The sequence below is a fragment of the Lycium ferocissimum genome, chromosome 6 (assembly GCF_029784015.1).
Source record: "Lycium ferocissimum isolate CSIRO_LF1 chromosome 6, AGI_CSIRO_Lferr_CH_V1, whole genome shotgun sequence".
Lineage (NCBI taxonomy): Eukaryota > Viridiplantae > Streptophyta > Magnoliopsida > Solanales > Solanaceae > Lycium > Lycium ferocissimum.
The window spans coordinates 5,643,814-5,670,433 of NC_081347.1; the positions used below are offsets into that span (position 1 = coordinate 5,643,814).

A 26,620-nucleotide genomic window follows, 5' to 3' on the forward strand; every position below is an offset into this window, starting at 1 on the left:
TCGATCATTATACAGAAAAACTCTACAGTTATAAATAGGATGCATGGAGTAGAAGGATGAATGGAGTTTGCCACTCGAAATTACAAGTTGTTTCTTCCCCTAACTCCAAAACAAGTTGTTTCTAAAGCATATGATCACCATCGCACTGATGTTTCCTTCAAAACACGCGCTTTCAACGTTTTTTTGGTTGTCGGTGACTGCGTTTTAGTCGGTTTACAGGTATATGTGAAACTCGCATTGTTGTCAATTTTGTGGTTTCGATAGTATTATCCTTCGGGTGCACACAGGGTAAATCCAGCTCCTGTATAATAGCTTGTAAACCACACAGGAGAGATAATCGCGCACTAGGGGGTTTTGAACCTGAGACCTCTATTATGTAAGCCTCATGCTCAACCAGCTGAGCCAACCTTGCGGGTGGATGGATAGTATTACTACTTGCTTTTTAAATGTTAAGCTAGATATAATCAGCTGAAGGACAATTTTTTTTTTTTTTTTTAAATTTTTTGTTGGATTTTTTTTTTTTTTTTTTTAATTGTGAATTTGTTTTTTGGTAAATTGAATTATATGAATTGTTGACGGTTAACTAGTAGTATGAAGCAAATCCTATGAGCTAGAAAATTTGAGTGTTTTTTTGGTAAATTAAAAGGGAAAATTATGCTCTATGTCAACTGGGAGAAAATATTCACGCCATTTAGCTCATATTTTGAGTTTGTTACTGGGTTTAGCCCATATTTGTGTATAAACACCTTTTATGCAAGGTTGATACATTATGTGTAATGCTTTCCCCTGGTATAATGTTGTATAAACTTGTATATTGGGCTACATGGCGTAATATTTTATGTTGGGCTATATATTTTCGAAAAATTCCTTATTTTGAGTTTGTTACCCTGTTTAGCCCATATTTGTGTATCAACACCTTTAATACAAGGTTGCTTGATACATTATGTATAGTGCTTTCACCCAGTATAATGTGTATGCTGGTTTTGGGCTTGATTGAGGTAATTGTGATCTTTTCTATTAAAATCTGCTAAATTTGAGCTAAACTACTGATATTAATAAAACTGAGTCAGCTTGGAATGTAGGAGGTAAAATGGCTCAAAAGAGTAAATTGATGGGTAAGTCTAAGATTCATTTTTGAATGTCATCAATTTTCTCATGATTTAAAAAAAAAAGTCTTTGAAACACTTCCCATGGGAAACACTTACAGAGGTTTATACCAATAAAAGTACCTCAAAGTCTCAATATTCGGCTACCTTTACAAGGTAGGGGTAAGGTCTGCGTACACTCTACCTTCCCCAGACCTCACCTGGTGGGACTATACTGGGTATGTTGTTGTTGTTGTATAGTCTCAATATCCTACTTAATAGAGGTTTATGCCAATAAAACTACCTCATAGTCTAAATATCCTCTTTTAGTGAAAGTTGGTTGTTGATATGACCTTGAGCTTTTGATTTCCTTACTTTTTTCGTGTTAAATATTGAATATAACGAAATAGTATTTATTTAAAGAAAAATATGCTTTAGAGTAATTCTTTCTTAGAGCTTGGTTATAAAAAAAGTACTCCCTCCGTCCCAATTTATGTGATATGGTTTGACTAGGCATGGAGTTTAACAAAGAAAGGAAGACTTTTGAAATTTGTGGTCTAAAACAAGCCATAGATATATCTGTGGCTGTAAATCATTTCATTAAGAGTAAAAGGGGAAGTTTTAAGTTAAATTATTTCTAAATATAAAAATGTATTTGGGAATTTCAAAAAAATATAAAAATCTATTTGGGACAAATTAAAAAAGGAAAGTGTATCACATATTGGGACAGAGGGAGTAGTTATTTTGAACTGTGTGCTATTGGAATATTTCGGGCTTCTTCATGTAAGTTTCTAAGTTATGTTATATAGGTATATTGAAGATAATATATTTTCTTTTCTTTCTTTTGTTGCAGCCTATACTTGTATATATGTCAAAAGTTGATGGCAAATTTGAGTTCAGTCCCATTAGTGTTAATTTCTTGACTGAGTTGGCAAAAGTTGTATTTGCACTAGTAATGCTATGCTTTCAGGTATGGCTTTGTCTCTCTTCATTGCTTAACTTATTTTATAACCTTCTACACCTTCAATTTTTCTACGAGCTTCTTCTCTTCTTTTTCAATATAACAAAATTCTCTATTGGTACCGCTCATATGCACCATAATTTGCTCTTAATTTCTTGATACCTTGGTATAACTATTCACTTGTTTTAAAATTTCTCAATCTCTTGTATCATTTGAAGGCTCGAAGCCAGAAGGCTGGCGAGAAGTCTCTTCTCTCTTTCTCCACATTGTTCCAGGTAAGACTTGTTAATACTCAAAGTAGTTTCACTAGTTTTATATAGATATACAAGTTTCCTGTGAAGGTTGTGTCAAAAAATAAAATAATGTTTCCTCTGAGATGGATCTTTTTCATTTATATTTAGATGATACTTTTGTTTGTTTGGAAATTGTCTTCCCAGTATGTTGTCTATTCCCTCTTTGCCCATTTACTCCTCCCCTCTCAAGTCATTTGGAGGTTCTTCCATATAAAGGGGATTTTTTTTTTTTTCCTGTTGAAACATATGAAGAGAGATATTACATTTATAAAGCTCTGTGAATGGGAGTAAAATTTTATGATTTACTAGCTTACTTCATCAAACAAAAAAAAAAAAAAAAAAAAAAAAAAAGAAGAAGAAGAAGATTTACTAGCCGGTGTTAATTGGGTTTTATCTCCATACCCATCCTACAATTTTGTATTATTCAGTGCACAATGGGAATATAGAGTACGAAGAACATATTATTGTCAACAAGCAGGATGTGCTCATTGGAATCTCAAAGCTCTTCACGATATTCTTGCCTTTTCTCTTTAACTTCTTTACATTATTGTTTTTGTCATGTGAAATTCAATTTATGCTCATATATTTTACCAACTAATCTTAAATATTCACTTAACATTGATACAAATTATAGTGCAAACAGACAGCAACAAAATGTCTCGAGATCGAGCTAATCTTACATAATCACTTTGTTGAACAATATATCATTCATAATTAAACATTTGAGTCTCTTATTCTTGAATCTACTTTTCCATATACCAATATTATTACTTACCTTCATGAGAATTGACAATGATATCTAACATAAACTGGTAGAGTTAAGTAGGTTATGAACCCACCTCACCCAGTAAAAGGTGGGAACCTATCTGGCCACAAAGGAAGAGTAATAGGTTTCTATTTCATCAAGTTAATTTTTTCTAATTAATATGTTGGTGGGCTTGTTTTTTTTTTTTTTTTTTAAATGTAGGCCCATTTGAACTTTGAAATTAATGAATCTAACTGTTCAGATGTTCTTTCTCTGACAGTCCTCTACTTCTTAGTACACAAATGGGATGTTAAGAATTATTGGGAAGTATATTCATGGCAACTCTTGATTCAAACTGTTTTTCTTTTATTAATTGCAGGCTGCTCGGAACAATGTGCTTCTGGCTGTTCCAGCTCTGCTTTATGCTATTAACAACTACCTGAAGTTTATCATGCAGGTATATCTTTTCTGTTGTTCCTCATTTGGATATTGAAAGATTATTTGTGAGATGCTTATCAATTCTCATGGCTTACAAACTGTTTTAAGATGGAAACGAATAGACGGAATGTGTTGCAGAGAGATTTGTATACCCAGCCTCAGCTAGCTTGGGATTGAGGCATATTGATTGATATGGCTGTTACTAATTTTTTTTTCTCCCAGTAGCGTGCTATTCTAGTACTACTATTAAGAAATATCATGTGCTTTACAAGACAGCCATCTATGTACATCTAACTCAGAGAATACATTACAAGAAGATTTTCTTTTATTGACCTCTTTTGTTGTTTTAGATCAAAAAGTAAATTGAGTATCTTCCCTAAAGGTTGAGAACTTTGGCATGAATATATTTGGTTGCCATTTCAAGTGAAACTGTAAAAAATTCTGGATTTCTTGTATTCTCTATCTGTTGTGATTATTTTCGTCTAAATTTATGTTAAAACTATTGGTAATTCGGAACTCATGTCCCCGCCTTTGTACTTTTGTCTTCCGACTTGCTTTTTTGTCTAGCCCTAAGGTTTTGCAGTGTTGGTGCATGTTATTGGAGTTCAACTATCTCTCGCACTTCCTAATGACACTTTTGTTATTTCGTGCAGTTATATTTTAACCCTGCTACTGTAAAGATGCTGAGTAACTTGAAGGTATACATTTCCTTATAGTTATTGCCGACACTGTCAGACTTTGCAATATACTTATGAGTTCCACAGTAATTTTGGTTCGTAAAGCTATGTCTCCTTGATGAATCTGCAAGTAGCTGATTGCTAGGTGGATCTCACAGGCTAGATTAATTGCAAACTCTGTTTGCTATCTTTTGTTTCTGCTTCAATGGAAGCTTTGATTGAGTATCCACAGTCAAAATGTTGGAAGACTGAAATTTTAAAGGTTTTACTAGTAGGTGTTAAAATCTCCATATATGTGCACTCAAGATCTAATGGAAGATAAACGACTGAGCTTATTTGAGATGGGTAGTCCTTTTCATCCTTTTTGATATCGGTGGTGCCCAGGGCAACTTGTGTGCACCTTGGTTGATCCACCAGGCTTCCTGTCCAACTCACAAGCACGGGTTTCCATGGGTAATTATGCCCCCCAAAGATGGAGCCGATGGGCTCACATCAAATGTTGCAGTTGGGAATTTGGTGGTGAGCTGGATTGTCTTTTAATTGCAGCTCGCATTTAAGGATGAGTGATTACTGCTTGTGATGCCTAAAATGAGGATTCACTTATTGTGTATCATACCAGAACCAGATCTTTCCTCATTTGCTGCTGGTCGATTTGTCTTCTTAATTTTTCTGCTGGTGATCGTTTTTCTTTTTTTGATTTGTAAAACATGCAGGTTTTGGTAATTGCAATCTTGTTAAAGATGATTATGAAACGTCGTTTTTCCATAATTCAGGTTGGTTAAGCCAACAGAGGTTTGTTTATTAACTATAGTCAACTGTATTTGATTGATTTTTGGATTTGTCCATGCTGTGTTTATGCATCTTGGAGCCTGAAAGAATGCTAGCTATATATGACTTTGTAAGTTAATTGGTCACAGTGGGAGGCTCTTGCACTATTGCTTATTGGCATCAGTGTGAATCAGCTGCGCTCTCTGCCAGAAGGTACAACAGCTTTGGGTCTTACAGTGACAACAGGGGCATATTTGTATACCTTGATTTTCGTAAGTATTAATATGAAGATAATTGTTAATGACTACTCACATTCTTTGCTAGGCATCAATCACAATATTCCATGTTCAAACATGTTCCCTTTCTTTTTCTTTTTTGTGTCCTAAGAGAATATATATGGTTTACAATGTAGCGCCACTTGTACTGGACACAACTTCATGCCATGCTTTCTTGGCTTTACACCTAGTTGCCTTATTTAATGGATAGAAACTGATGCAATCTGATAATTCAGGTCACTGTTCCTTCACTGGCTTCTGTCTACAATGAATATGCTTTGAAGAGCCAATTCGAGACCAGCATTTATCTTCAGGTGAAAATTTTATTTTGATCACTCTCTAAAATGCTTTAAGCTGCTGCAGTGAGTTTGACGTCGTTCAACTGGATCCCAGGCAAAACAATTGACAGTAGCTTCTTCTTCTGTCATTTCCCATATTTCTTCACTGTCAGTTTGAACCCTCACATGGAATTGTATATTGATTTGCTAATAAGCCGATTTTTCTGAGCAATATCTTTGTTTGGTATACAAAGTTAATAGTATAATAATCTAGATCTTCAAGTAATGAAATGCTTGAAACCTCTAGGTGTGGTTTGTTTAATAGATGTGTATGACTTTATTAACGATCCATACAAACAACTAAACTGCTCTTTGCAGAATTTGTTTTTGTACGGATATGGTGCAATCTTCAACTTCTAGGCATACTTGGAACTGCCATTTACAAAGGTATGAGTAGGAAATCTTATCCTTTTTGTGTTGCCTAAGAATCAAGCTCTCTTGGCATTGATGAACATGTGATTAAGGCATAATATCTGAAAAAAAACTGATCGAATCAGTAACTTCTTTCAAATTCTAGCTTCAGGTTATCTTTATGTTCGCTCCTTTGTAACTTTAACCTCTTTGATGAATTAGTTACACATATATTGTTGTCTCTCATTGAAGCAAAAATCAAGAGTAATTCAAGACATTCTGATTCCTGTATCTTTGTACTATTGCTTCCTGAAGTGTCTGGTTATTAGAGTCTATAGTGCTTGGATAGATAACCAATCCTAGTATCAAGCTTATTGGGTGGTGCAATTAAGATTTTTCTTTGTGGTGCCCTTTTCTTTTCCCAAGATTCCAGAAGAATCAGTCGAAGAAGTATTCAATGGTTACCTCTCTTGATATGTTTCGACCAGCTCTTCTAAGTATTTCGTCTTTAAGGACATAAAGCACGTAGGGCACTGAAAAAGTGTTGCTTTTATCAAAGTAATCCCTATCCCCATCCCCATCCCCATCCCCCGCAATTGAGAGATACTGTTTTCTCTCTTAACTCTCTATCATCGTTGCCACCGTTCCATTTGTTTGTATTTTCACCTAGTTGGGGGCCCAATATCTAGTAGGCAATTTAATATTCGTCCCCTTATTCTGGTCAAAGGCTTTTGGCTCGATCCATAATGGGGAGATAATACCTTGAAAGATAACCTTCCCAATTAATTCATGCTGGCAACAAATAAGAGAAATGCAGTAGATGATGCTCTAAGACATGAAGGGAACCGGATCTCTTGGAGTATTTCTTTAGAAGGCTTTTTAGGATTGGGAGTTGAATGAGGTGGAATCTTTGGCAAGGCTTTATAGCCTTAAACAGTCTGGTAATTATAAAGAAAATTATTTGCACAGTTGGGTCAAGCAGATAGAATGATTTGTAAAGTTTCACCATCAAAATGCTTCTTAGTCAAGTGTTACTGTACTAATACAGATGCCTTGTTCAATGGTGGAGAGCTGAACCCCACGTGGTAAGCTATGTGGAGTTGCTCAAACACGGAATAAAGCATCATGTGTTGCATACTGTGTTGTCTGGAAAGCGATCCTGAATTCCTGATAGCAGACAAGTTGCTATCTACCTGGGAAGAGAGGATGAATTGTGGTATGTTACCATTGTCAATAAAAAAATAAAAAAATTAAAAAAAAAAGGAATTGTGGTGAGTTGGTGTTGCATGTGCCCAAAGCATGGATAGGATGTGGATCATCTTTTATTGCACCGTGAGATTGCTTCAGAATTTTGCGCCTTGATATTATACGTCTGAAGATAGTAGCGAAATATTGGCAAGGTGTTAGATACATGTGCAGTCGAAAGGATAAAGAAGCAGCTAAGGAGGATAGCCCTCTCTGCTTTTTTCGAGTGTTACAGAGAGAGTAAGAGATAGTAGAACATTCAAGGGAAAAGAGATTCGATTACCAACAGTCAAGAGTTCTCTTTTATTTCTTTTATACTGTTTATGTAAAGCGATATACCAATGTGTTGGGATGGTTAGATTTTTGGGAGGCTTTATGTATATATTGTAAAAAAAAAGTAGAAAAATTGCATTTTTGGCGTATTTTAGCAAATGCTTAGTCCATCAAACCAATTAATTAAAGTTTAAGTTATGTGTTGTCAATGTAAGGAGTTTTACACCATCAAGTCAATTTGTATTTGTTGCAGCCAATTAACGTATGTCTTATTTTGAAAATTACAAATCTCACATTTTAAGAAAACTTACTGTAAATATTGACCTAATAAAAAAAATACATTAAAGATGTATATAACTCAAACGCAATTAATAGTAATAATAGCACATTGACTTATTCTCAAGAATATCCTCTAAAATAACCATAAGGTTCCCTACAACTAAGAAATAACTTAAGAAATAAGAATAACTTGGTCTTAACTCTTACCCAAGCAAATCATTAAGCATTTGGCTATGACTCTATCCTTATCATAAACTAATCAAACTTTCATTAATTTAATCCTACGGAATATTCTTCGATGTAACCAATTAAACTTTAATAACATTTCACAAAACAAAAAATTAACATAACTTTACAACAAAGAATTGTTCAAAACAAAAACAAAAAAAAAACAAAACAAAAAAGACGAAAAAGTCTTTTGCTTAAAGCTTTTAGCCTCTAGCTTATTAACGTGTGTAGCTGTCATAATTTATAACGCGGTTGTCTTTTTCCCTACGTATTTTATTCCTTAACCCTACCAACTTCCATAGCCACCTCAATTTCATATATGCATATGCTTAAATCAGCTTAATTACGTACTCATAATTTAAAGTTAATGGATAAAAAAAAATTAAAACTTTTAGAACTGAACACGTTGTACTATTGAAATTATACGTTTAGAATTTAATATCTGTCAAAATTTTAGTAATATTTCGCATATGTTATATTTATTTTCAACATCAAAATATTGGATTCAGTTGAACTTGAAACAAATAAAACATGAAAAGATTTACCCTGTTGGCTTTTGTTAAAGCTACTCTTTAAGTTTTGTCACAGTAAAAATTGCTCAGGGCAACTCCTTGCGGGATTGATATTCATTTTTTGTCTAGTTTTGCATATATATGTTGCAAAAATATGCATGTTTGTGTTTACATGTATGGCAAATGACATATGTGCACTTGTAATAGATGCCGACATATTGCAAGCTTTTGTAATAAGATACGTTTCTTGTGATGATCATGTATATATGATATGTGATTAATCCAACAAGACAGTTAGGTTAAACATAACATGACGTCATATGTTTGTAGTTAAAACTCACCCTTGATAGGGTGGGCTAAATCTCGTCTTTAAAAATAGTTGATTAATTAATTATTTTTTATTTTGCTGATAAATTTAGTCTATTGGACTAACAAGGACAAAATTTGAATAGTGATTTAAAAAACAAATACCCCATAATATGACTGAGTCTACATATCGTAACTATATATACCTAAGAACCCCACCACCCTAAGAATAAAACCCGCAAACAATAAACACAATCACACAAAGCAAGTACCATTTTATCCATTTCCTCTACATACTACTTCAACAAGTAGAAAAAAAAAACACAAACACAAACACAAAACAAGAAACAACAACAACAACAACAAGAAAAAGAACAACTGTTTTTGTTTGGTTCAACACAAAAATGGGGATAGACAATTGGTCTTTGATAGGAAGGCTAAAAAGGGCAGTAAAAAAGATTACTTGTTTGCTGAATTTTAATGTCAACAAATGGAAAGTAGCATCATATATGATTGGATCATCATCATCAAGAAGATTACATCAGTTGAGTTTCAATGAAAGGAAGTTGCAAAAACAACCAACTGGATTGAATGTAATATGTTTTGAGAATGATCAAGATTTGGTCAATTATGCAAATGATTATTCATCAAGTTCTAGTAACTCATTTAAAGGACTTCAAAGGACTATGAGTTATCCATCATCAGAAGATGATATTGATAAAAGAGCAGAAATGTTTATAGCTAATTTCTATAATCAGCTTAAACTTGAAAGGCAAATTTCATTGGAGCTTCGTTATTACAGAGGGAATAATTTTGGATCTTCAACATCTCCATGAGAAGAAATTCAGAGAATAGCAGAGGCTGATTCAAGATTTAAATTTGATGGATTCAAGATTCTGCTTTCGTCGAAAATATGAGTTCAGAATTTAATATTTATCTTACTTTTTCAACATTTTTCAGATATGTGTAGATACTGTGAAGATGAAGAAAAGCTAGCAGTGGAGTCTGGTTTTGTGAAAGATGATGTTCATTGCTTAAAACTTGTAAAACAGAGCATACTGTTTTTCATTTGTATGCTCTTTTTTTTTTTTTGGGTGTGGGGTGGGGTTTGGGTGGGGGGGGGGGGGGTTGTGAATTCGGCATAGATTCCTTCAGGTGTGAATTTTTAATTTTTTATTTTTATTTTATTACATTTACATTGTATAGATGAAAAGTATACATGCACATTTAATAAAGGTTTAGCTTTTTGGCTTTACATTTTGCTTTATTCCAGACCGGACTACTAAACCGGCCAGCGACGGAGACAGAATTTGTATCAAGAATTTCATCATCTACTTTACATACGTAAAATAGGCCTGGATTTTAAAATGTGCACCTAACTAGCCCTCAAGGATTTCACAGTTCTCAAAAAACCATAGGCGGATTCAAGAAAATTTCAAAGCTAATGTACATCATAAAATAGGCCTGGATTTGAATACAGAAGTTTCATTCGCATTGAACTTGGCTGCGTTAGACTGGCAGCAGATGCACAATTCATATTGTAATAAATTTCGCAAAAGATTAGGTTTGATACTGGATGTAAGATGAACCATGACACAAATAATTACGCAAATTAATACCAGAACAGGTATTAACATCAACTTACATTGTACAAGCGCATATTGCCCCAATTGCTATTACAATAAATACTACTAGTCCATAATTACATTTGAAAGAGCAAAAAAAATGTCGATGAAATTATGCACCACGCTAAATGTATCGCGGTACAAAGTCGAGTATTCTGTTGTTCATGACTTGTAGCACTAATAACATCAACTAATTCATATACCTAATACCTATCAAGGGGCAATAAGCACTGCTATTTGAATTCAGAATTGAGACGCACCTTAGCCCGAGCGTACTGTCATATATATAACGGAAAGTCTAGGGATATTGGCCTTAGACACAGTTATATAAATCAATTAATTAAAGATGGAGTGATCACGGTTGACTATATACGTTCATTTAATAATCTTGCGGATCCATTAACTGAGGGATTGGCAAGGAACTTGGTGTTGAGAAGTGAGAACATCAAGGGGGATAGGGTTAAAACCCATAAAGAAAGACCATTAAGGGTGAAGCCTCAATGACTTGACAACGTCAGTCTCAAGTTCAATGAGTAACAACATTCTTTATTGGTTGATAGCACTTGGTATTACCGTCCCAAAGTAAGTGCTTTGTCTGCAATTTGTTAAAAGGAGGTTGAGTTTTATAAATTCTAATAGACCTATTGGTGGGTGCATTTGAAAGAGCAATTAATGGGGTCTAATGTGGATGAAATGGGCGTTTCAAGAAGCTCGGGTTTGGTTTCTATGCATTAATGAGAGTATTGGAACTCAAGGCCTTGTGTGTTGGTTATAAAGGAATAATGTAATAGAATTCATGTGTGAGATACATCTACTATATTCATATACCAAAAGACTTATCTTACCCGACTATTGAGTTTAATAGAAATTGTATTTGAATGCAAAGTTGATCGCCGATACTTTATTTATGCATGGGTTCACTTGTCTCTTAATTTAAAGGAAAGTATTGGGTTGTTATTTTCACTTGAAAATGGTGGGGGATTATAATTTTCAAAATAAAATAAAAGGAATAAGCAAAAGGAAAAGTATTTTTCTTTCTTCTTAAAAGAAAAAAAAATATACCTTTCTTTCTGCAAAAAGAAAAAGAACTTTTCTTTCTAAAAGAGTACATTTCTTTATGAAACAATGCAACTCTTCCCTAAAGGTTGCATCATCTCAGGTTGAAGGAAAAGTATTTTTCTTTCTTCTTAAAAGAAAAAAAAAATATACCTTTCTTTTACGCAAAAAGAAAAAGAACTTTTCTTTCTAAAAGAGTACATTTCTTTATGAAACAATGCAACTCTTCCCTAAAGGTTGCATCATTTCAGGTTGAAGGATTAAAACATCCCTATAAATAGATGAAATCCTGGAAATATTTCTATCATAAGAAATACTCAAAAAAACCAGAATTCTTCCTTTAGAAAAACTGCGCAAGTTTAGTGACTGCAGCATTATTCTTGTGTGTTCAGAGACTTGATTTCATTATTTCTTGGCTTTGATTCATTCTATCCCGGGAGAGTATTTGTGAGGGGCAAATAATTCTCTTTGGAAAGTGCTCCAAATAAGTAGAAAAAAAAAAACCGAAAACGCGAATTAAAAAACTGAATTTTCTTTAAAAAAATAAATTGAAAACCCTTTTTTTAAATTTTTTTTTTGAAAATTTGATTTTTTTTAAAACCCATATGTTTTTGTTTTCTTAAAAAAAATAAAATTGAAAACATGAATTTTTTTTAAAATATGGATAAATGGATTTGTTAAAAATATGGAAAGCTTGATTATTATTTTTAAAATGTCTTAAAAGATCTTGATTTTCATGATTTCATTTTCTTAGGACACTTTTATTTTTCAAATAAAATCCGAAAAAAGTATTTTTCTTGTCAAAATTTGAAGAAAAAACTGATTTTTTATAAAATTTTGAAAAAATTAATTATTTTTTTAAAATGTGGAAAACAATATTCATATTTTAAGAAAATATAGATTTTTAAGAAAAAAAAATTAAGTTTTTCCATTTTTTATGTACACACTCTCCTTATCACGTCAGTATTTAGGGATAAAATATTACGATTTTAAATAGTTTAGGAGGATAATAGAATAAAAAATAAAAAATTAATTAAAGTGTGTTAAAAGTAAAAACGCTATAAGGTGAGGGGTAATGATGCCTCATCCCATATTTTTTTCTACAAGTTGAACCATTTTTTGAGGAATTGACTCCTCTAAGGCTCCAATATACACTAGGTTGTGCATAACTGCGTCTCACCAGTCACCACCATACAACATACGAAAAAAGCACAAAAATGCTGCACCTCCGTGGCCAAACCCTAAAGCCCTTTTTGCGATCAATTTCCACCACCGCCGCCGTAAAATGTCATCACAACGATGAGAAGAAGAGCCTTCCAGCAAACAAGCACCTTAATTCATGGACAAAACCTAAAGATCCTAAAGAAGCTGAAGCTAAGCTCGCGTTTTTACGACGCGAATACGCGAAGAAAGTGAGGGAAGTTAGGAAAGAGTACATAGATGAAATGGAGATGCAGAGGATTGAGAAAATGAGGAAAGACGAAGCGAAAAAGGAAGCGCAAAGGATTGCTAATGAAGAGAGGAAAGTTGCTAAAGCTGCTGAGAAGAAAGCTAAAGCTATGGAAAGAGAAGCTGCTCAACAAGAGTTCCGCAAAACCCTGGTATGTAATTATTTATTTGTTGTTACATTCTTTGTCCTCTGCCCATCTTCTCCTTATTTACTAGTATTTGGGTGTGCTTGGTATGAAGGAAATGTTTCCTATGAGTGGGTTTCTTGCTTATTTTCTTGTGTTCCTAAAGGGTTCATGTTGAGTGGGGAATTATGGCGGGGACTAGTCGTCTTATGATATCCTTGCAATAGGTCTTATTTTATAAGGTGATGTGCCAATTTGCAAGCAAATCCACTGGTTCAGGCCAATTTGCAAGCAAATCCACTAGTTCAGGAACCTGCCACCTCTCGTCACATAGGGATTAGGTAATATGCGTACCCAAATGGCAATAATTCAACCACTCTCATTGATATTATGATTTTAAGTTTGATTCCCAAGGTTATTATTCCAACTCTTGGACCAAGTGGCTAATTCAAAAAATTAGATGTTTTAGGTTTTGAGTTGGGGATACGGGTTTCGAAATACGCATCTAACTCTATCGATATTTGTTGTTCATTTGAGTCGAAACTGTTGTTCTGTCGAACCTCCAAAACTCATGTTAACTCTCCCACTGCTTCGGCCACTAGGAAATCCTCACAATGTTATAGGCCCAAATGGAGCAAAATAGATGTACAGGATTCATTTTACTAGTTAATTGTAAGATTTAGTGTTCTTGCTCCAAATCCAAACAAATCAAATGTTAATTGTAGCTCTCATGTTCGCTCAGTTTAGATTAAAACTGTACATATTCCATCTTATAGCCCACTCAAACTTGGACATTCAACAGTTAGCAAGGGGGGTTGTTATCCCTCTAACAAGTTTTTCAAATGTTTGATATAATCTTTTGACGCGTGGGTGGTTTATGTAGAGCCTCTAACTCATGTATACATTCATTGTGATTCCTTCCTTAATAGTAATTTATCACATTGTGAGCTATATTTGTTGTATAGTGCCGCCTCTTCAATACAGATCCATACACGATGAGGTACATGCATTGGAGCCTTGTTTACTAAAACACTCCCTAAGTGAGGCAAATTGGCTAGGGCCCTGTGTCTTGTTTAAGGGCTTTAACGCACCTCAAGTGAGCTTTTGCCAACATTGTTAGTGATCTTTTTTCATCCCTTTTTTGGAGACGATACATACAGTTCAATTGTAAGCAAGAGTGTACTCTGTTATAGCGTTGAGTATATCTGAAATGCATATAACTTTGCTTGCTAATTTTCTCAATATAGTAAAAATAACGTATCCCGTGCATGTTTAATTATTATGTTTGCAGCTTAAAGAAAGACAGGGAAAGCTTGAATACTGGAGGATGAGGAAAAGAACTTCTCAGAGAAGAAGAAAGAGAAACAAGATCTTCTTCGACGGCAAAGTTCCATGTGGATTGATGAAAAAGAGTTGGAGAAAAAATCACTTGAGGCTATCGTTGATACTATTCAACTTTGAATTGTTATTCTTCCTCAAACGATTTTGGTCGACTGTTGTTGGTAGCACTGTTTTGAATAAATTCCAAGATTTTGGACTAGAGGAAAGCTGCTGATTCTGACAAAAAGACTGAAAATTCGAAAAAGAAATCTGCTGCTACCAAGGCCTCTACATGAACTTTAGTCCTTTGGTTTATCCCCTATTTTGTTTCTAGGATAGAGTTGTAGGATTTGAACCCCATTTTGGGTGACAATTCTGTAACTGCATTACAACTCCAATGGCATAGAATGATGAAAGGAGATGTTTTTACTCATTTGTTTCACTTGAATTAGTCAAACTTCCTGAATAGCTTGTTGGGATTATGGAACATTTGAAGAAATTTTGTCATAATCTTGATTTTTAATTTCATGAACTACAGGTTTGGTAATTGAAAGTAGAGTGGAACCAATTGGAGTAATCTGCTTACCTACTTCAACGTCAGTTGCATCTATATATACTTTTGGTTGTCGGAATAAAATAGTTTTGTAGTAGTTCTTATTCAACCAGATTTTTGCTGTCTTTAGCTGTTCCAGAACCATTAAATCATGAAATAGACACATTTTTTTGGTGGGTTTTCTTCTAATCTTGACTGACATATTTTCCTGTGAATGTTTTGGTGATTAGTGATGTGATCTGGTAGAGATATCGAACATTTTGTTTACTGTAAGTGTATTACTACTTATATAGAAGCCGCTAACGGGAGGAGCTTAGGGTCGGGAGGGCATTTTCGGAATTTCAGATGTAATTGCTATTTCTTCCGGTTTTTTTCGTTCTCCAGCTTCACGATTACATCAGACTGATATCTCCATAATTTTGATTTCAAAGGTATCCCGTTTTGCTTCGTCGCTTCATTCTTCTCTGTACCTGGTCAGTGCGATGCCTGTAGAGTTGTTAGGTCAGTTTTTTTTTTTGCCATTTCTCCTTTCTTTATCCCATCTTTTCTGATTATCAGCGTTATTTAGATTTAAGATTATTATGTTTAGTTTTAATTTGAAGAATGTTTTCTTCTTATGTTTTGAACCTTGCGATGGAAGATTTAACTTACTTTCGCCTAAAATTTTAAGTTAATTGGTGATTAATTGTTTCACCTTTGTTCTGGTTCGCTGGTTGCATGGATTGTCCTTCATTTCCATCTGTTTTAAGTCTTTCAAAGTGCAGTGACAATGGATTTGAGTTCATTGTTATCTGACATCCGGACCTGCGCTAGAGGTGTTTGAGAAATTGCCCCAAAAGAAGAAACTACTAATCTTTTTGTCTCTGTTAGAACGCTCGTGAATCCAGATTGTCTGACCAAAAATAGCTTTGAATAGGATGTTTCGAAAGTTGGCCCAGCCGTGTAATCTAAGAGCTTAAAAAGGTGATGCATTATGCTTAGGATATGTGAATAAAATAAAAAGAATGAATTAAATTATGGTGTTAAGTTATAAATATTTTTGCTTCAGATCACTTTGTCTAAAAAAAAAAAAAAAAAAAAAAAAAAAAAGATCTTCAGTTTCTACATGGCTTTTTGGATTATGATATTCAAATTGTTCGTCTTACCGTTGGTTTAATCGAGCTGTCTGCTGCTCTCAAGAGCTATAATTGGTCTTTCCACTCACTATGACAGTCACTTATCTTCCTTTCTCTTCTTTCAACTGTAAGTAGAATTATAGTAGGTTAAAGCGTCAACTCTTTTAACTCACAAATAAATAACAGTCTAGAATAAAGCTAAGCTGGAAACTACTCTTTGTGGAAGTAAACCAGTTTCCTGTTCTTCTCAGGAAGAGTATCTTAAAGCCGCAGCTACTACTGCCTACATTTAGGAGGGCTAATTCCAAGTCACATATGACCGTATGCCGTAATTTAGATGTCTCACATAGCTGAGTGTATGAACTGGAAAACATAAACATAGAATGTTATGTCGAAGGAAAGGTTTTCTTTTGAAGCTCAACTGCACATTGAAAGCGCCGTGAAGGGCAGCAGCCTCAACTCATACTGCTTTTTTATGCTTGCCTTTTTGTTTGTTGCTTTAGTAATGGTGCCTCTTTTTTCCCCCCACGGATACCAGTCTATACATTTCTTGTCTCAAAGTTTCATCTCAGCAGCTGGTTTGGCTGAGCAGGGATGCTTGCTCTTTTCTGAAGAAGGCATTAGTCCTGCAGATTATATCGTATTCAAGTTGTACATAAAGTATAAAAAAACTATAAACTACCCCATGGGTCAGGAAAAATAGCAACCAACAAAAAGTAAGTTAGCTCATGTAAATGCTTGGAAGAATGGAGTTCACCAACTTCGAGAGGTTATTGCTGGTATAGCCAATGGATGCCTTCCGTAATGAAGGATTAGAGAGGAATTTCAGAGTGCTATTGTCATGGTGAATGCTAAAAGAATTGATGAACCTACTACTGCGGAGCAACTTCCAAAGTATTAATTGAGTCTGTTGAATTTGATAAACTGATTTTGGGGTTTATAATTTGTAACCTTTTTGTCTTTCTTTGTAGGAAGCAAGTGATTGATTGTGGTCAAACGGCATATCCAGAGGTTAGTATCCATTTAATGTACCATGCTCTTGTAAGGTCCAAACTTATAATGAAATCCTAATGTAGGTCAAAGTTCTGCTAAAATCCAACCTGCTCTGTCATTGCTATGTGCATGAATGTGTAGGAAAAACAATTCTGCTAAACATGTTTTCTTCCGACTGGAGTGGAAGACACTTAAATTGGAAAATCCCTATTGAAGGTTGTATCAGCTGTAAGCTTTTGATGGTTTAGCAATTGATTGCTTCTTGGTTTGTCATTATAAATAAAAGGTCAGCAAAGCTGGAGAAGAAAACTGAAATCTATGAGCGCAGCTGTACGTAATTCAGTATATTTCCTAAAATTAGTGATTCAACCTGCCAATTTGGTCCCATGATCACTTCATACATGTCATACTGTTATATGGTTATACCAGTTAGCCAGTTGCAAACTTCTTTCAGTACTCTCATTGAAGAAGAGTCAATTAGCATTGTGAATAAATTACTTGGCGGTGGAAATATAAGCATTTATTTTGCTGAATAAGAATGGGTTCATGACATTCTTTTTTTGGGACAACATCTACCTGTTTGATGTAATGAGTTCACTTATAAGACTGGTTCTACCTGTTGAAAGAAATAACCAGCATATGAAGCCAAAGCTGCAAAAAGGAAGGCCGAGTATGAAAAGCTCATGAATGCTTACAACAAGAAGAAGGTAAGCTTCCTGTAACTTTTTTTTTTTTTTTTTAAAAGATTCATACGGTCTTGCAGCATATTTATCATCATTATAAAGCTAGAAAAACTGGCTTCCTTATTATCATTTCACCAATAAAACTAGCCGAAAAGCTCAAACGATGAGGGCGAAGAAGAAGAATCCGAAAAGTCAAAATCTGAGATACATGACAAAAATATCGAGGACAATGGGCAGCTATTAATAGTTTTCGCAATTCTTGAGTATTTTATTGAGTTGACTTACTTATGAGTGCATGTAATAGGTTTAAGTTTATGTTGACAACACTGTTACGGCTCACAGTTCTCCCTTCTTTGAGGGTTGCTAAAACAACAGTGTTGTCGACTTACAATCCTCCCATCTGTAAGGATGTGAGAGAATAAATTCATATTCATTCATCATTCTACTTCCCCTTTTCTGTTTCTCATTTAGAAATGATTATTTGCCAACAAATTGGATAAATTTTTATCGATGATCCTTACAGTTGTGCAGATCAATCGAGACACACTCGGCCAATCAATACTTTCTCCGCTTCACTTCTGAGCAGAATATATCATAACAACCTTTTAACTCTTGACATTTGGTTGTTGTACATATTGTCACTACAGATTTATGTACAATGTATATAAAACAATATAACTTTATTCATGTTGGGCCCGGGAAAAGCACGGGCTATCCTTACTAGTATTGGTAGAGATTTCAAATATTCTGTTTACTACTGTTTAAGTGTATATTTCATAAACTTTTGCAGATCTTAAATAGCAAATTTGGAAGAGCTAAGCTGGGAGAAGATTGGAGCACAATTAGTAGAGCATGTGAAGCAAAATTGAACAGAGAACCCCCAAAATTATCAAGTGGATCAAACCAACCACTGAAAATGTGAAACTGAACAGTGATGGAAGCTGTCTTCTAGGCATAAGTGGAGGTGGAGGACTGATCAGGAATAACCAAGGGAATGTTATTTTTGCCTATTCAATTCCCTTGGGACCAGGAACTAGCAATATGGCAGAAGCAGTTTCTATGTTGTTTGGACTCAAATGGTGTGCCGCAAATGGATACAAGCTAGCTATTGGAGAAACAGATTCTCTCCTCATCACCAAATGCATCAGAAGGAGTGGAAAGTACCCTGGAAGATCCTCAACATTATAGAAGAAATCCAAGAACTAATTGAAGAGCATGGATTTGAAATATTACACTGCTTCAGAGAGGCCAAAAGACCTGCTGATAAACTAGCAAGTTTGAGCCACAACTCAGATTCAATCCATGTCTTCAACTCCTTTGTAGGATTACCTAATCAAGTCAAGGGTCTTGTTAACATGGACAAATGGAATTTACCTTCATTTAGGATCAGAAAAGCCAATCAGCCCACATCATATATGATCCTCCTCAAGTTTTGTACATTTAGTTTTCTTTTTGGTTAGGACTAACCTTAATAGTCTATTCTCAATGATCATGTACACATGTTCAAACATGTTCCCTTTCTTTTTCTTTTTTGTGTCCTAAGAGAATATAAATGGTTTACAATGTAGCGCCACTTGTACTGGACACAACTTCATGCCATGCTTTCTTGGCTTTACACCTGGTTGCCTTATTTAATGGATAGAAACTGATGCAATCTGATAATTCAGGTCACTGTTCCTTCACTGGCTTCTGTCTACAATGAATATGCTTTGAAGAGCCAATTCGAGACTAGCATTTATCTTCAGGTGAAAGTTCTATTTTGATCACTCTCTAAAATGCTTTAAGCTGCTGCAGTGAGTTTGACGTCATTCAACTGGATCCCAGGCAAAACAATTGACAGTAGCTTCTTCTTCTGTCATTTCCCATATTTCTTCACTGTCAGTTTGAACCCTCACATGGAATTGTATATTGATTTGCTAATAAGCAGATTTTTCTGAGCAATATCTTTGTTTGGTATACAAAGTTAATAGTATAATAATCTAGATCTTCAAGTAATGAAATGCTTGAAACCTCTAGGTGTGGTTTGTTTAATAGATGTGTATGACTTTATTAACGATCCATACAAACAACTAAACTGCTCTTTGCAGAATTTGTTTTTGTACGGATATGGTGCAATCTTCAACTTCCTAGGCATACTTGGAACTGCCATTTACAAAGGTATGAGTAGGAAATCTTATCCTTTTTGTGTTGCCTAAGAATCAAGCTCTCTTGGCATTGATGAACATGTGATTAATGCATAATATCTGAAAAAACTGATCGAATCAGTAACTTCTTTCAAATTCTAGCTTCAGGTTATCTTTATGTTCGCTCCTTTGTAACTTTAACCTCTTTGATGAATTAGTTACACATATATTGTTGTCTCTCATTGAAGCAAAAATCAAGAGTAATTCAAGACATTCTGATTCCTGTATCTTTGTACTATTGCTTCCCTGAAGTGTCTGGTTATTAGAGTCTATAGTGCTTGGATAGATAACCAATCCTAGTATCAAGCTTATTGGGTGGTGCTATTAAGATTTTTCTTTGTGGTGCCCTTTTCTTTTCCCAAGATTCCAGAAGAATCAGTCGAAGAAATATTCAATGGTTACCTCTCTTGAGATGTTTCGACCAGCTCTTCTAAGTATTTCGTCTTTAAGGACATAAAGCACGTAGGGCACTGAAAAAGTGTTGCTTTTATCAAAGTAATCCCTATCCCCATCCCCATCCCCATCCCCTGCAATTGAGAGATACTGTTTTCTCTCTTAACTCTCTGTATCATCGTTGCCACCGTTCCATTTGTTTGTATTTTCACCTAGTTGGGGGCCCAATATCTAGTAGGCAATTTAATATTACGTCCCTTATTCTGGTCAAAGGCTTTTTGGCTCTATCCATAATGGGGAGATAATACCTTGAAAGATAACCTTCCCAATTAATTCATGCTGGCAACAAATAAGAGAAATGCAGTAGATGATGCTCTAAGACATGAAGGGAACCGGATCTCTTGGAGTATTTCTTTAGAAGGCTTTTTAGGATTGGGAGTTGAATGAGGTGGAATCTTTGGCAAGGTTTTATAGCCTTAAACAGTTTGGTAATTATAAAGAAAATTATTTGCACAGTTGGGTCAAGCAGATAGAATGATTTGTAAAGTTTCACCATCAAAATGCTTCTTAGTCAAGTGTTACTGTACTAATACAGATGCCTTGTTCAATGGTGGAGAGCTGAACCCCACGTGGTAAGCTATGTGGAGTTGCTCAAACACGGAATAAAGCATCATGTGTTGCATACTGTGTTGTCTGGAAAGCGATCCTGAATTCCTGATAGCAGACAAGTTGCTATCTGCCTGGGAAGAGAGGATGAATTGTGGTATGTTACCATTGTCAATAAAAAAAAAAAAAAAAAAAAAAGGAATTGTGGTGAGTTGGTGTTGCATGTGCCCAAAGCATGGATAGGATGCGGATCATCTTTTATTGCACCGTGAGATTGCTTCAGAATTTTGCGCCTTAATATTATATGTCTGAAGATAGTAGCGAAATATTGGCAAGGTGTTCGTCATGTGCAGTCGAAAGGATAAAGAAGCAGATAAGGAGGATAGCCCCTCTCTGCTTTTTTCGAGTGTTACAGAGAGTAAGAGATAGTAGAACATTCAAGGGAAAAGAGATTCGATTACCAACAGTCAAGAGTTCTCTTTTATTTCTTTTATACTGTTTATGTAGAGCGATATACCAACGTGTTGGGATGGTTAGATTTTTGGGAGGCTTTATGTATATGACTATTACTGTGGTGGGTGATCCAGTGACGGTAAAGTTGTTTTAAGGTGGACCTCAAGCCTCCTAGTGTTATTTTGGTCGGGATGTAGATGATCTTGGAGAAAGAAAGATTCTGCCAATTGTGGTGTGGCAAAAATATGTATGTCTATCAACTATCAAGTAACCAAAACGGAAAATACAGAAAAAAACTCCAGTCACTTTAGTGATATAACTAGCATCCTTCATCTGTGCAATCTTTGCATATTAAGAAAGGCCTTGAGTAATGGTTGGATCAAAAATACCAGGAAAGCATCAAATAAAGACATAAACACAACATGATATTTTTATCCACTCCACTTCTACTCAATACAAGGAAGAAAGCATCCTTTATATAGGTGTAGGATTTCTTCCACAAGTAAATGTCAAGAAAGTGGGTAGCAAAATTAATGTTTAGTGGGGTAATTAGTAGGAGATAGTGTTTTTGTGGTTACAATAGTTACAAGAATGATGTCATAACAGTTACTCATCATCATTTAAAAGGAACTCCCTCCGGATCAAAAAAAGAGTCCACTTAGCCATTCACACACCCCTTGAGAAACTACTCACTCCTAGAAAAGAATATGTAAATTGACTAAACTACCCCTAATTAAATAGGCATTGGGATTTGATCACATATCACTTAATAGGGGCAAATCTGGAAAGATAAGGTTAATTGTTCCTTGATTTAATTTGTGGACACTTTTTTTGACCCAAGAAAAAAAGGCTAAGTGGAAACTTTTTTTGATCCGGAGGGAGTAACAAAATGGACCTGGATGGTATCACCCTTAGATGGAATACCTTCCATAGCAGGATCCTCACTTGCATATACTTCCCAGGTCTTTTGAGTTTGCCTATGATGCATCAATCCACCTCTCTCATTGTTGAAGATTTGTTTCTACTTCTGGTTGTTGGTTTGTGCACAGAACTTATTTTCTCCCTTTACTAGCTGCTAATTCTGTCTCAAATGCTCTTCAGGACCCGACAGTTTCGATATCTTACGGGGACACTCACGAGCAACAATGTTTTTAATATGCAATAATGCAGCTCAGGGAATCCTGTCTTCGTTTTTCTTCAAGTATGCAGGTGAGGCCTCTCTTACTTATTTTGGCTTCACAAGTAGATTTTTGGCGATTATCAATGGAGGTAATATGATATATTTTCGAAGATTTGATTGAATTATTAACATGGAACCTCTTGCATAATTATTAACATGGAACCTCTTGTTATGCACCTGACAAGATTCATCATGCTTACATCCCGTCTAACCATCCCATTTATATTCCACAAAATTTGGTGTTTTATATTTCTGTTGTATGTGGACTCGAGCTTTTTCCTCCTTAAATTTGTCCAACTTCTGCGTGCCAAAAGGGGTCGCTTCATTTTTTTAATGAATCTAGGTTCCTAGCTCTTACCAGGTAGGTCCAATTTCTGGTAGTAGCAACATGCAGATTTCATTTTTCTACGGTGGTTTGTATTGTCTTGTAAATTTATTAATTAAAAGCATTAACTAATCACTGTTTTGTTTTACTTTTGCAGATACAATTCTGAAGAAATATTCATCAACTGTTGCCACTATTTTCACTGGAATAGCATCTGCTGTTCTGTTTGGGCATCCCCTTACTATGAACTTTATCTTAGGAATCTCCATTGTGTTTATCTCGATGCATCAGGTTATATTTGGATGCTGTTATCTATTTCGAGTGGCATGCTTAATTTTTTGCTTGGACTCACGTTAAGCTTCAATTTTCAGTTCTTTTCACCTCTTGCAAAGGTCAGGGATGAGACACAAAACAGCAGTCTGGAAATGAATTCTCAAAAAAACTACAGGTGCACTCTTCTTTCAAGTTTCAAGCTTTGTGAAAGCAAAACTGATATAGACAAGAAATCGGGGTTTCAAACCCCGCAACGTCTTTTCTCAACAGGCTCTCAGATGCTTATTTCTAGATTTGCCGTTTAGATTATTTTGGATTAAATGCTTATCATTCTTAGGATTTGCTGGTGTCAAAAGTCTGTCTAAACTCCCAAGAGTATGGGGGATACTGGACACAGGTTACAGTGCATACATATGTATGTTTGCAGACACTACTAAAGAATTGGAAATATGCAAGTCCTGTACACTATGATAGAGTATACCAGTATACTGATGTGAGAATATCTAGGATTCAGATGTTAAGAAAGTTTAGTGCCCTTCGTATGCTAGTTGCAAGTTGAAACTGGGTGAATCTTGGAGGGCCAATGGCAGAGTTTATTTGGAAGCAAAATAGGAATTTCTTCAGGTTCCTCGTTCCCAAGAGCAGAGAGGGCTTATTGTTTTATTTTGAGTGGACATGGAATCAAACAGAGTCAAGATGAAACACTTGTGTCTAAACTATTATTTTTCTATATGTGATCTTATTAACTATCATCTTATTAACTATGCAGGTGTCATAGCTAACCATAATTATCACTTTGATAGTTTGATGTTGTGCGAAGTCTTTAGTTATTGTGTTGCCTTATCTTACAACACATTTGATATCATCATTCTGGTGTTTCTTCGTTAGAATAAAATCTGAGTGCTTGATCTCTACAGGTCAAAGGATGGATCCGTCATAAATATGGCGGCTGGGGCAAATGAAGATGTAAGACTCTGATCTACTTGCAAAGACATTTTTTTTTTTCCAATAGATTATGCATGCGTGTATTTCTCTCATCTTCCTTTTTTTTTTTTTTTTTACGACATTTTACAGGCTAGCCATCGCGTAGGACCTGATGAGAAAGAACCCCTTCTTCCACGTTAGTTACTATAGGTATGTGAATCACCTGGGACTCTTTTGTGCTGTTGAATGATATCTGTATTATATGATTGCCTTTGCAGTCTCAGTTTGTCAAACAGATTTATACAAGTGGACTTCAAATAATTAGTTCATATCTTTATCCAAAAGAATATATAATAGTTTAGTTGACTAAGTTTCAGCGTACTTGATGGATGGTTTTAGAGAAGCAAGGTGTTAAGACGTGTCGTTGGCCCTGGCCAAACTCTTAGGTCTGCTGTTTGATCCCCATTAAAATTGATAATGTCTTCCATTTTTGAGAAATATCAAGTTTATATCTAAGCGATTTGAACAACCTACTCTATATTCCTAATTAAATATTCAAAAATATTAGTTTAGGCGTTTAAAAGTGACACCTTGTGGATGTGGCTGAGTATACCTAATTCTACAGACGAGGTGGAACTCATCTTACTCTGTTCATCATAATAAAACTTTGTCTGTATCGGTGCTTGAAACTTAATAATGTGTCTGAAAACAGATCCAGCTTGGTACCTCCTAGTTGCGAATCTTCTACTATATATATATATATATATATATATATATATAATTATGTGCATAGGTTCCAAGGCATATTTTGTACTATAAACTATGGCGTAATGTTTTGCTATTATCCATGGTTTACGTGGGATGTGACACTGATCCTAACCCTTCCCTTAAAAATGATCCACAGTTGGTTATAGGAAATTCAAAGTACGTGATAAATTATAAATCGTGATGTGCTCTAGAGTATCTATTGATCCCTGAATTTTGAAACATGGCAGGATGAATACTGGAGAAACATCTTTGGCTGGTCAGTACAGATAGATAGTTCCCTTGATATTTAACATCAGTATGCTAAGAAGAGAATTTTTCACCTTCCAGATAGGGAGAATTCTCTTCAATGAGAATTTACTATAGCCCTTTTTTATAGTATGTAATGAGGGTTTTATAGTAGGAACCACGGTCGTTAATGTTGAGTTCTGGATGATGTGTATCATCCGTTTTTGTATAGAGTTTAGCTCATAACCCGGACATTATTATCACATATGTCACTAGAATCGCGTGCAGAGTATTGTCTTGCTAGCTGTAAAGACATGATGCATGCACATTTATATGTAAATTTGCTCTGTGAATTCAAGTTAATGAATAATAGTAATAGAAATAGCCGTGGTTCTCTCTCTCTGTGGATAGGAGTGGGTACACTATAAATCCCTATCCAGCTTGTAATTTCGCAGCGAGGTTTATTTGAAAATGAGTATGACGAAAAAGAGGAAGTGTTTGAACGTGAATATAGATGAAGTAGGAGTAAAGGATGAAAGTTTTGCGATTTAACACAGGCTGCTTATTTTTCTAACGCTCCCCTTTATCATACCATCCATGAGAAAAAACCTGAGGAAGAAAAAAAGTGAAACTGAAGTTGTCAACGAAAGAATTGAATTATGGTGCCATTGAACAATTTTAGAAAAGTATGTAAGTATGTACAAAATAAAAGCATGTTTGGATTTTATTTTTTTTAATATAACCATGAAATCTTGTCAGCTTGTATATGCCTCGACTAAAGGGATCTTGGGATAATCAAAACATTTTGATGTGATTAATATGTCAAAACGTGAAATCAACTCGTCATGGGTCGATATGAATTATGATTATAAGTTAAAATTGGCATCCCAATGTTTAAAAAAAGGGACCACTTGTTTTGAAACTTCATTTGTTTGCTTTTATTGACTTCTTTTGTATTTTTTTACCCTTGAAGATTTACAAATAAATATAACTCACCAAAGTTTAAAAAATTTCCATGAAAGGAGAACGATGTGTACTTCTTTCAAATAAATTAACTTATTTAACTTATCATGTGGTGCCTACATGACTTTTAAAAACAATCGAGAAAATTAATTTTTTTTTTAAATCTGGGAAAAAATGGCTTTTATTAAAAATTGAATTTTTTTTATTTTAATAAAACCTATTTTTAAAAATATATTCTCGAAAATTTGGATATTTTAGCTAAAAATCTAGAAAATAATTTTTTTTTAAAATCTGGAAAACTATAAAGTATTTTTTTTTTTTTAAAAAAGTGTCCTAATTTTATTTTTTTTAAATCTGGATTAATTTAAAAAAATCTGAAAAACTAATTTTAAAATAATCATTTTCAAATTTTTTAATAAAAAATTTGATTTTCCAGAATATTTTTTTAAGAAGCAGATTTTATAAAATTAAAAAAAAAAAAAAATCAGACTTTTAATAAAGGTAATTTTTAACAGAATTGTTTTTAGAAAAATTAATTTTCCAAATTGTTTTAAAAAAATTGTCACGTAGGCACCATATAGAATAGGTTAAATGCCATGCTACATCCATGTCACCCAATTCCAATGACTAGACT

The 26,620-nt window shown here is 34.6% G+C and overlaps 1 protein-coding gene, 1 long non-coding RNA gene and 1 pseudogene across 4 annotated transcripts; 2 read left to right on the forward strand and 1 right to left on the reverse strand.

Moving 5' to 3' along the window:
* Positions 1 to 25,696, forward strand: LOC132059069 (CMP-sialic acid transporter 3-like). Of its 3 annotated transcripts, none has more exons than XM_059451555.1 (15): positions 1 to 219; positions 1,939 to 2,055; positions 2,265 to 2,321; positions 3,464 to 3,541; positions 4,176 to 4,220; positions 4,913 to 4,972; positions 5,117 to 5,239; positions 5,479 to 5,556; positions 19,781 to 19,850; positions 22,430 to 22,537; positions 22,991 to 23,124; positions 23,205 to 23,281; positions 24,024 to 24,072; positions 24,181 to 24,240; positions 25,479 to 25,696. In XM_059451555.1, the coding sequence occupies exons 1-14, from the start codon at positions 61 to 63 to the stop codon at positions 24,229 to 24,231; spliced, it is 1,206 nt and encodes a 401-aa protein (XP_059307538.1). In that variant the 5' UTR covers positions 1 to 60; the 3' UTR covers positions 24,232 to 24,240; positions 25,479 to 25,696. The 3 variants fall into 3 exon arrangements, with proteins under 3 accessions (XP_059307538.1, XP_059307536.1, XP_059307537.1); XM_059451553.1 differs by lacking the exon at positions 25,479 to 25,696 and adding an exon at positions 25,026 to 25,408; XM_059451554.1 differs by lacking the exon at positions 25,479 to 25,696 and adding an exon at positions 24,408 to 25,011.
* LOC132059070 (stress response protein NST1-like) lies at positions 12,626 to 14,949 on the forward strand (annotated as a pseudogene).
* On the reverse strand, positions 13,725 to 13,981 carry LOC132059072 (uncharacterized). Its single transcript, XR_009415495.1, has 2 exons — positions 13,861 to 13,981; positions 13,725 to 13,815 (listed from the first exon to the last, which is right to left on the reverse strand). It is a non-coding gene; the product is annotated as an uncharacterized LOC132059072 (long non-coding RNA).
* Positions 25,697 to 26,620: the final 924 nt, after the last annotated feature.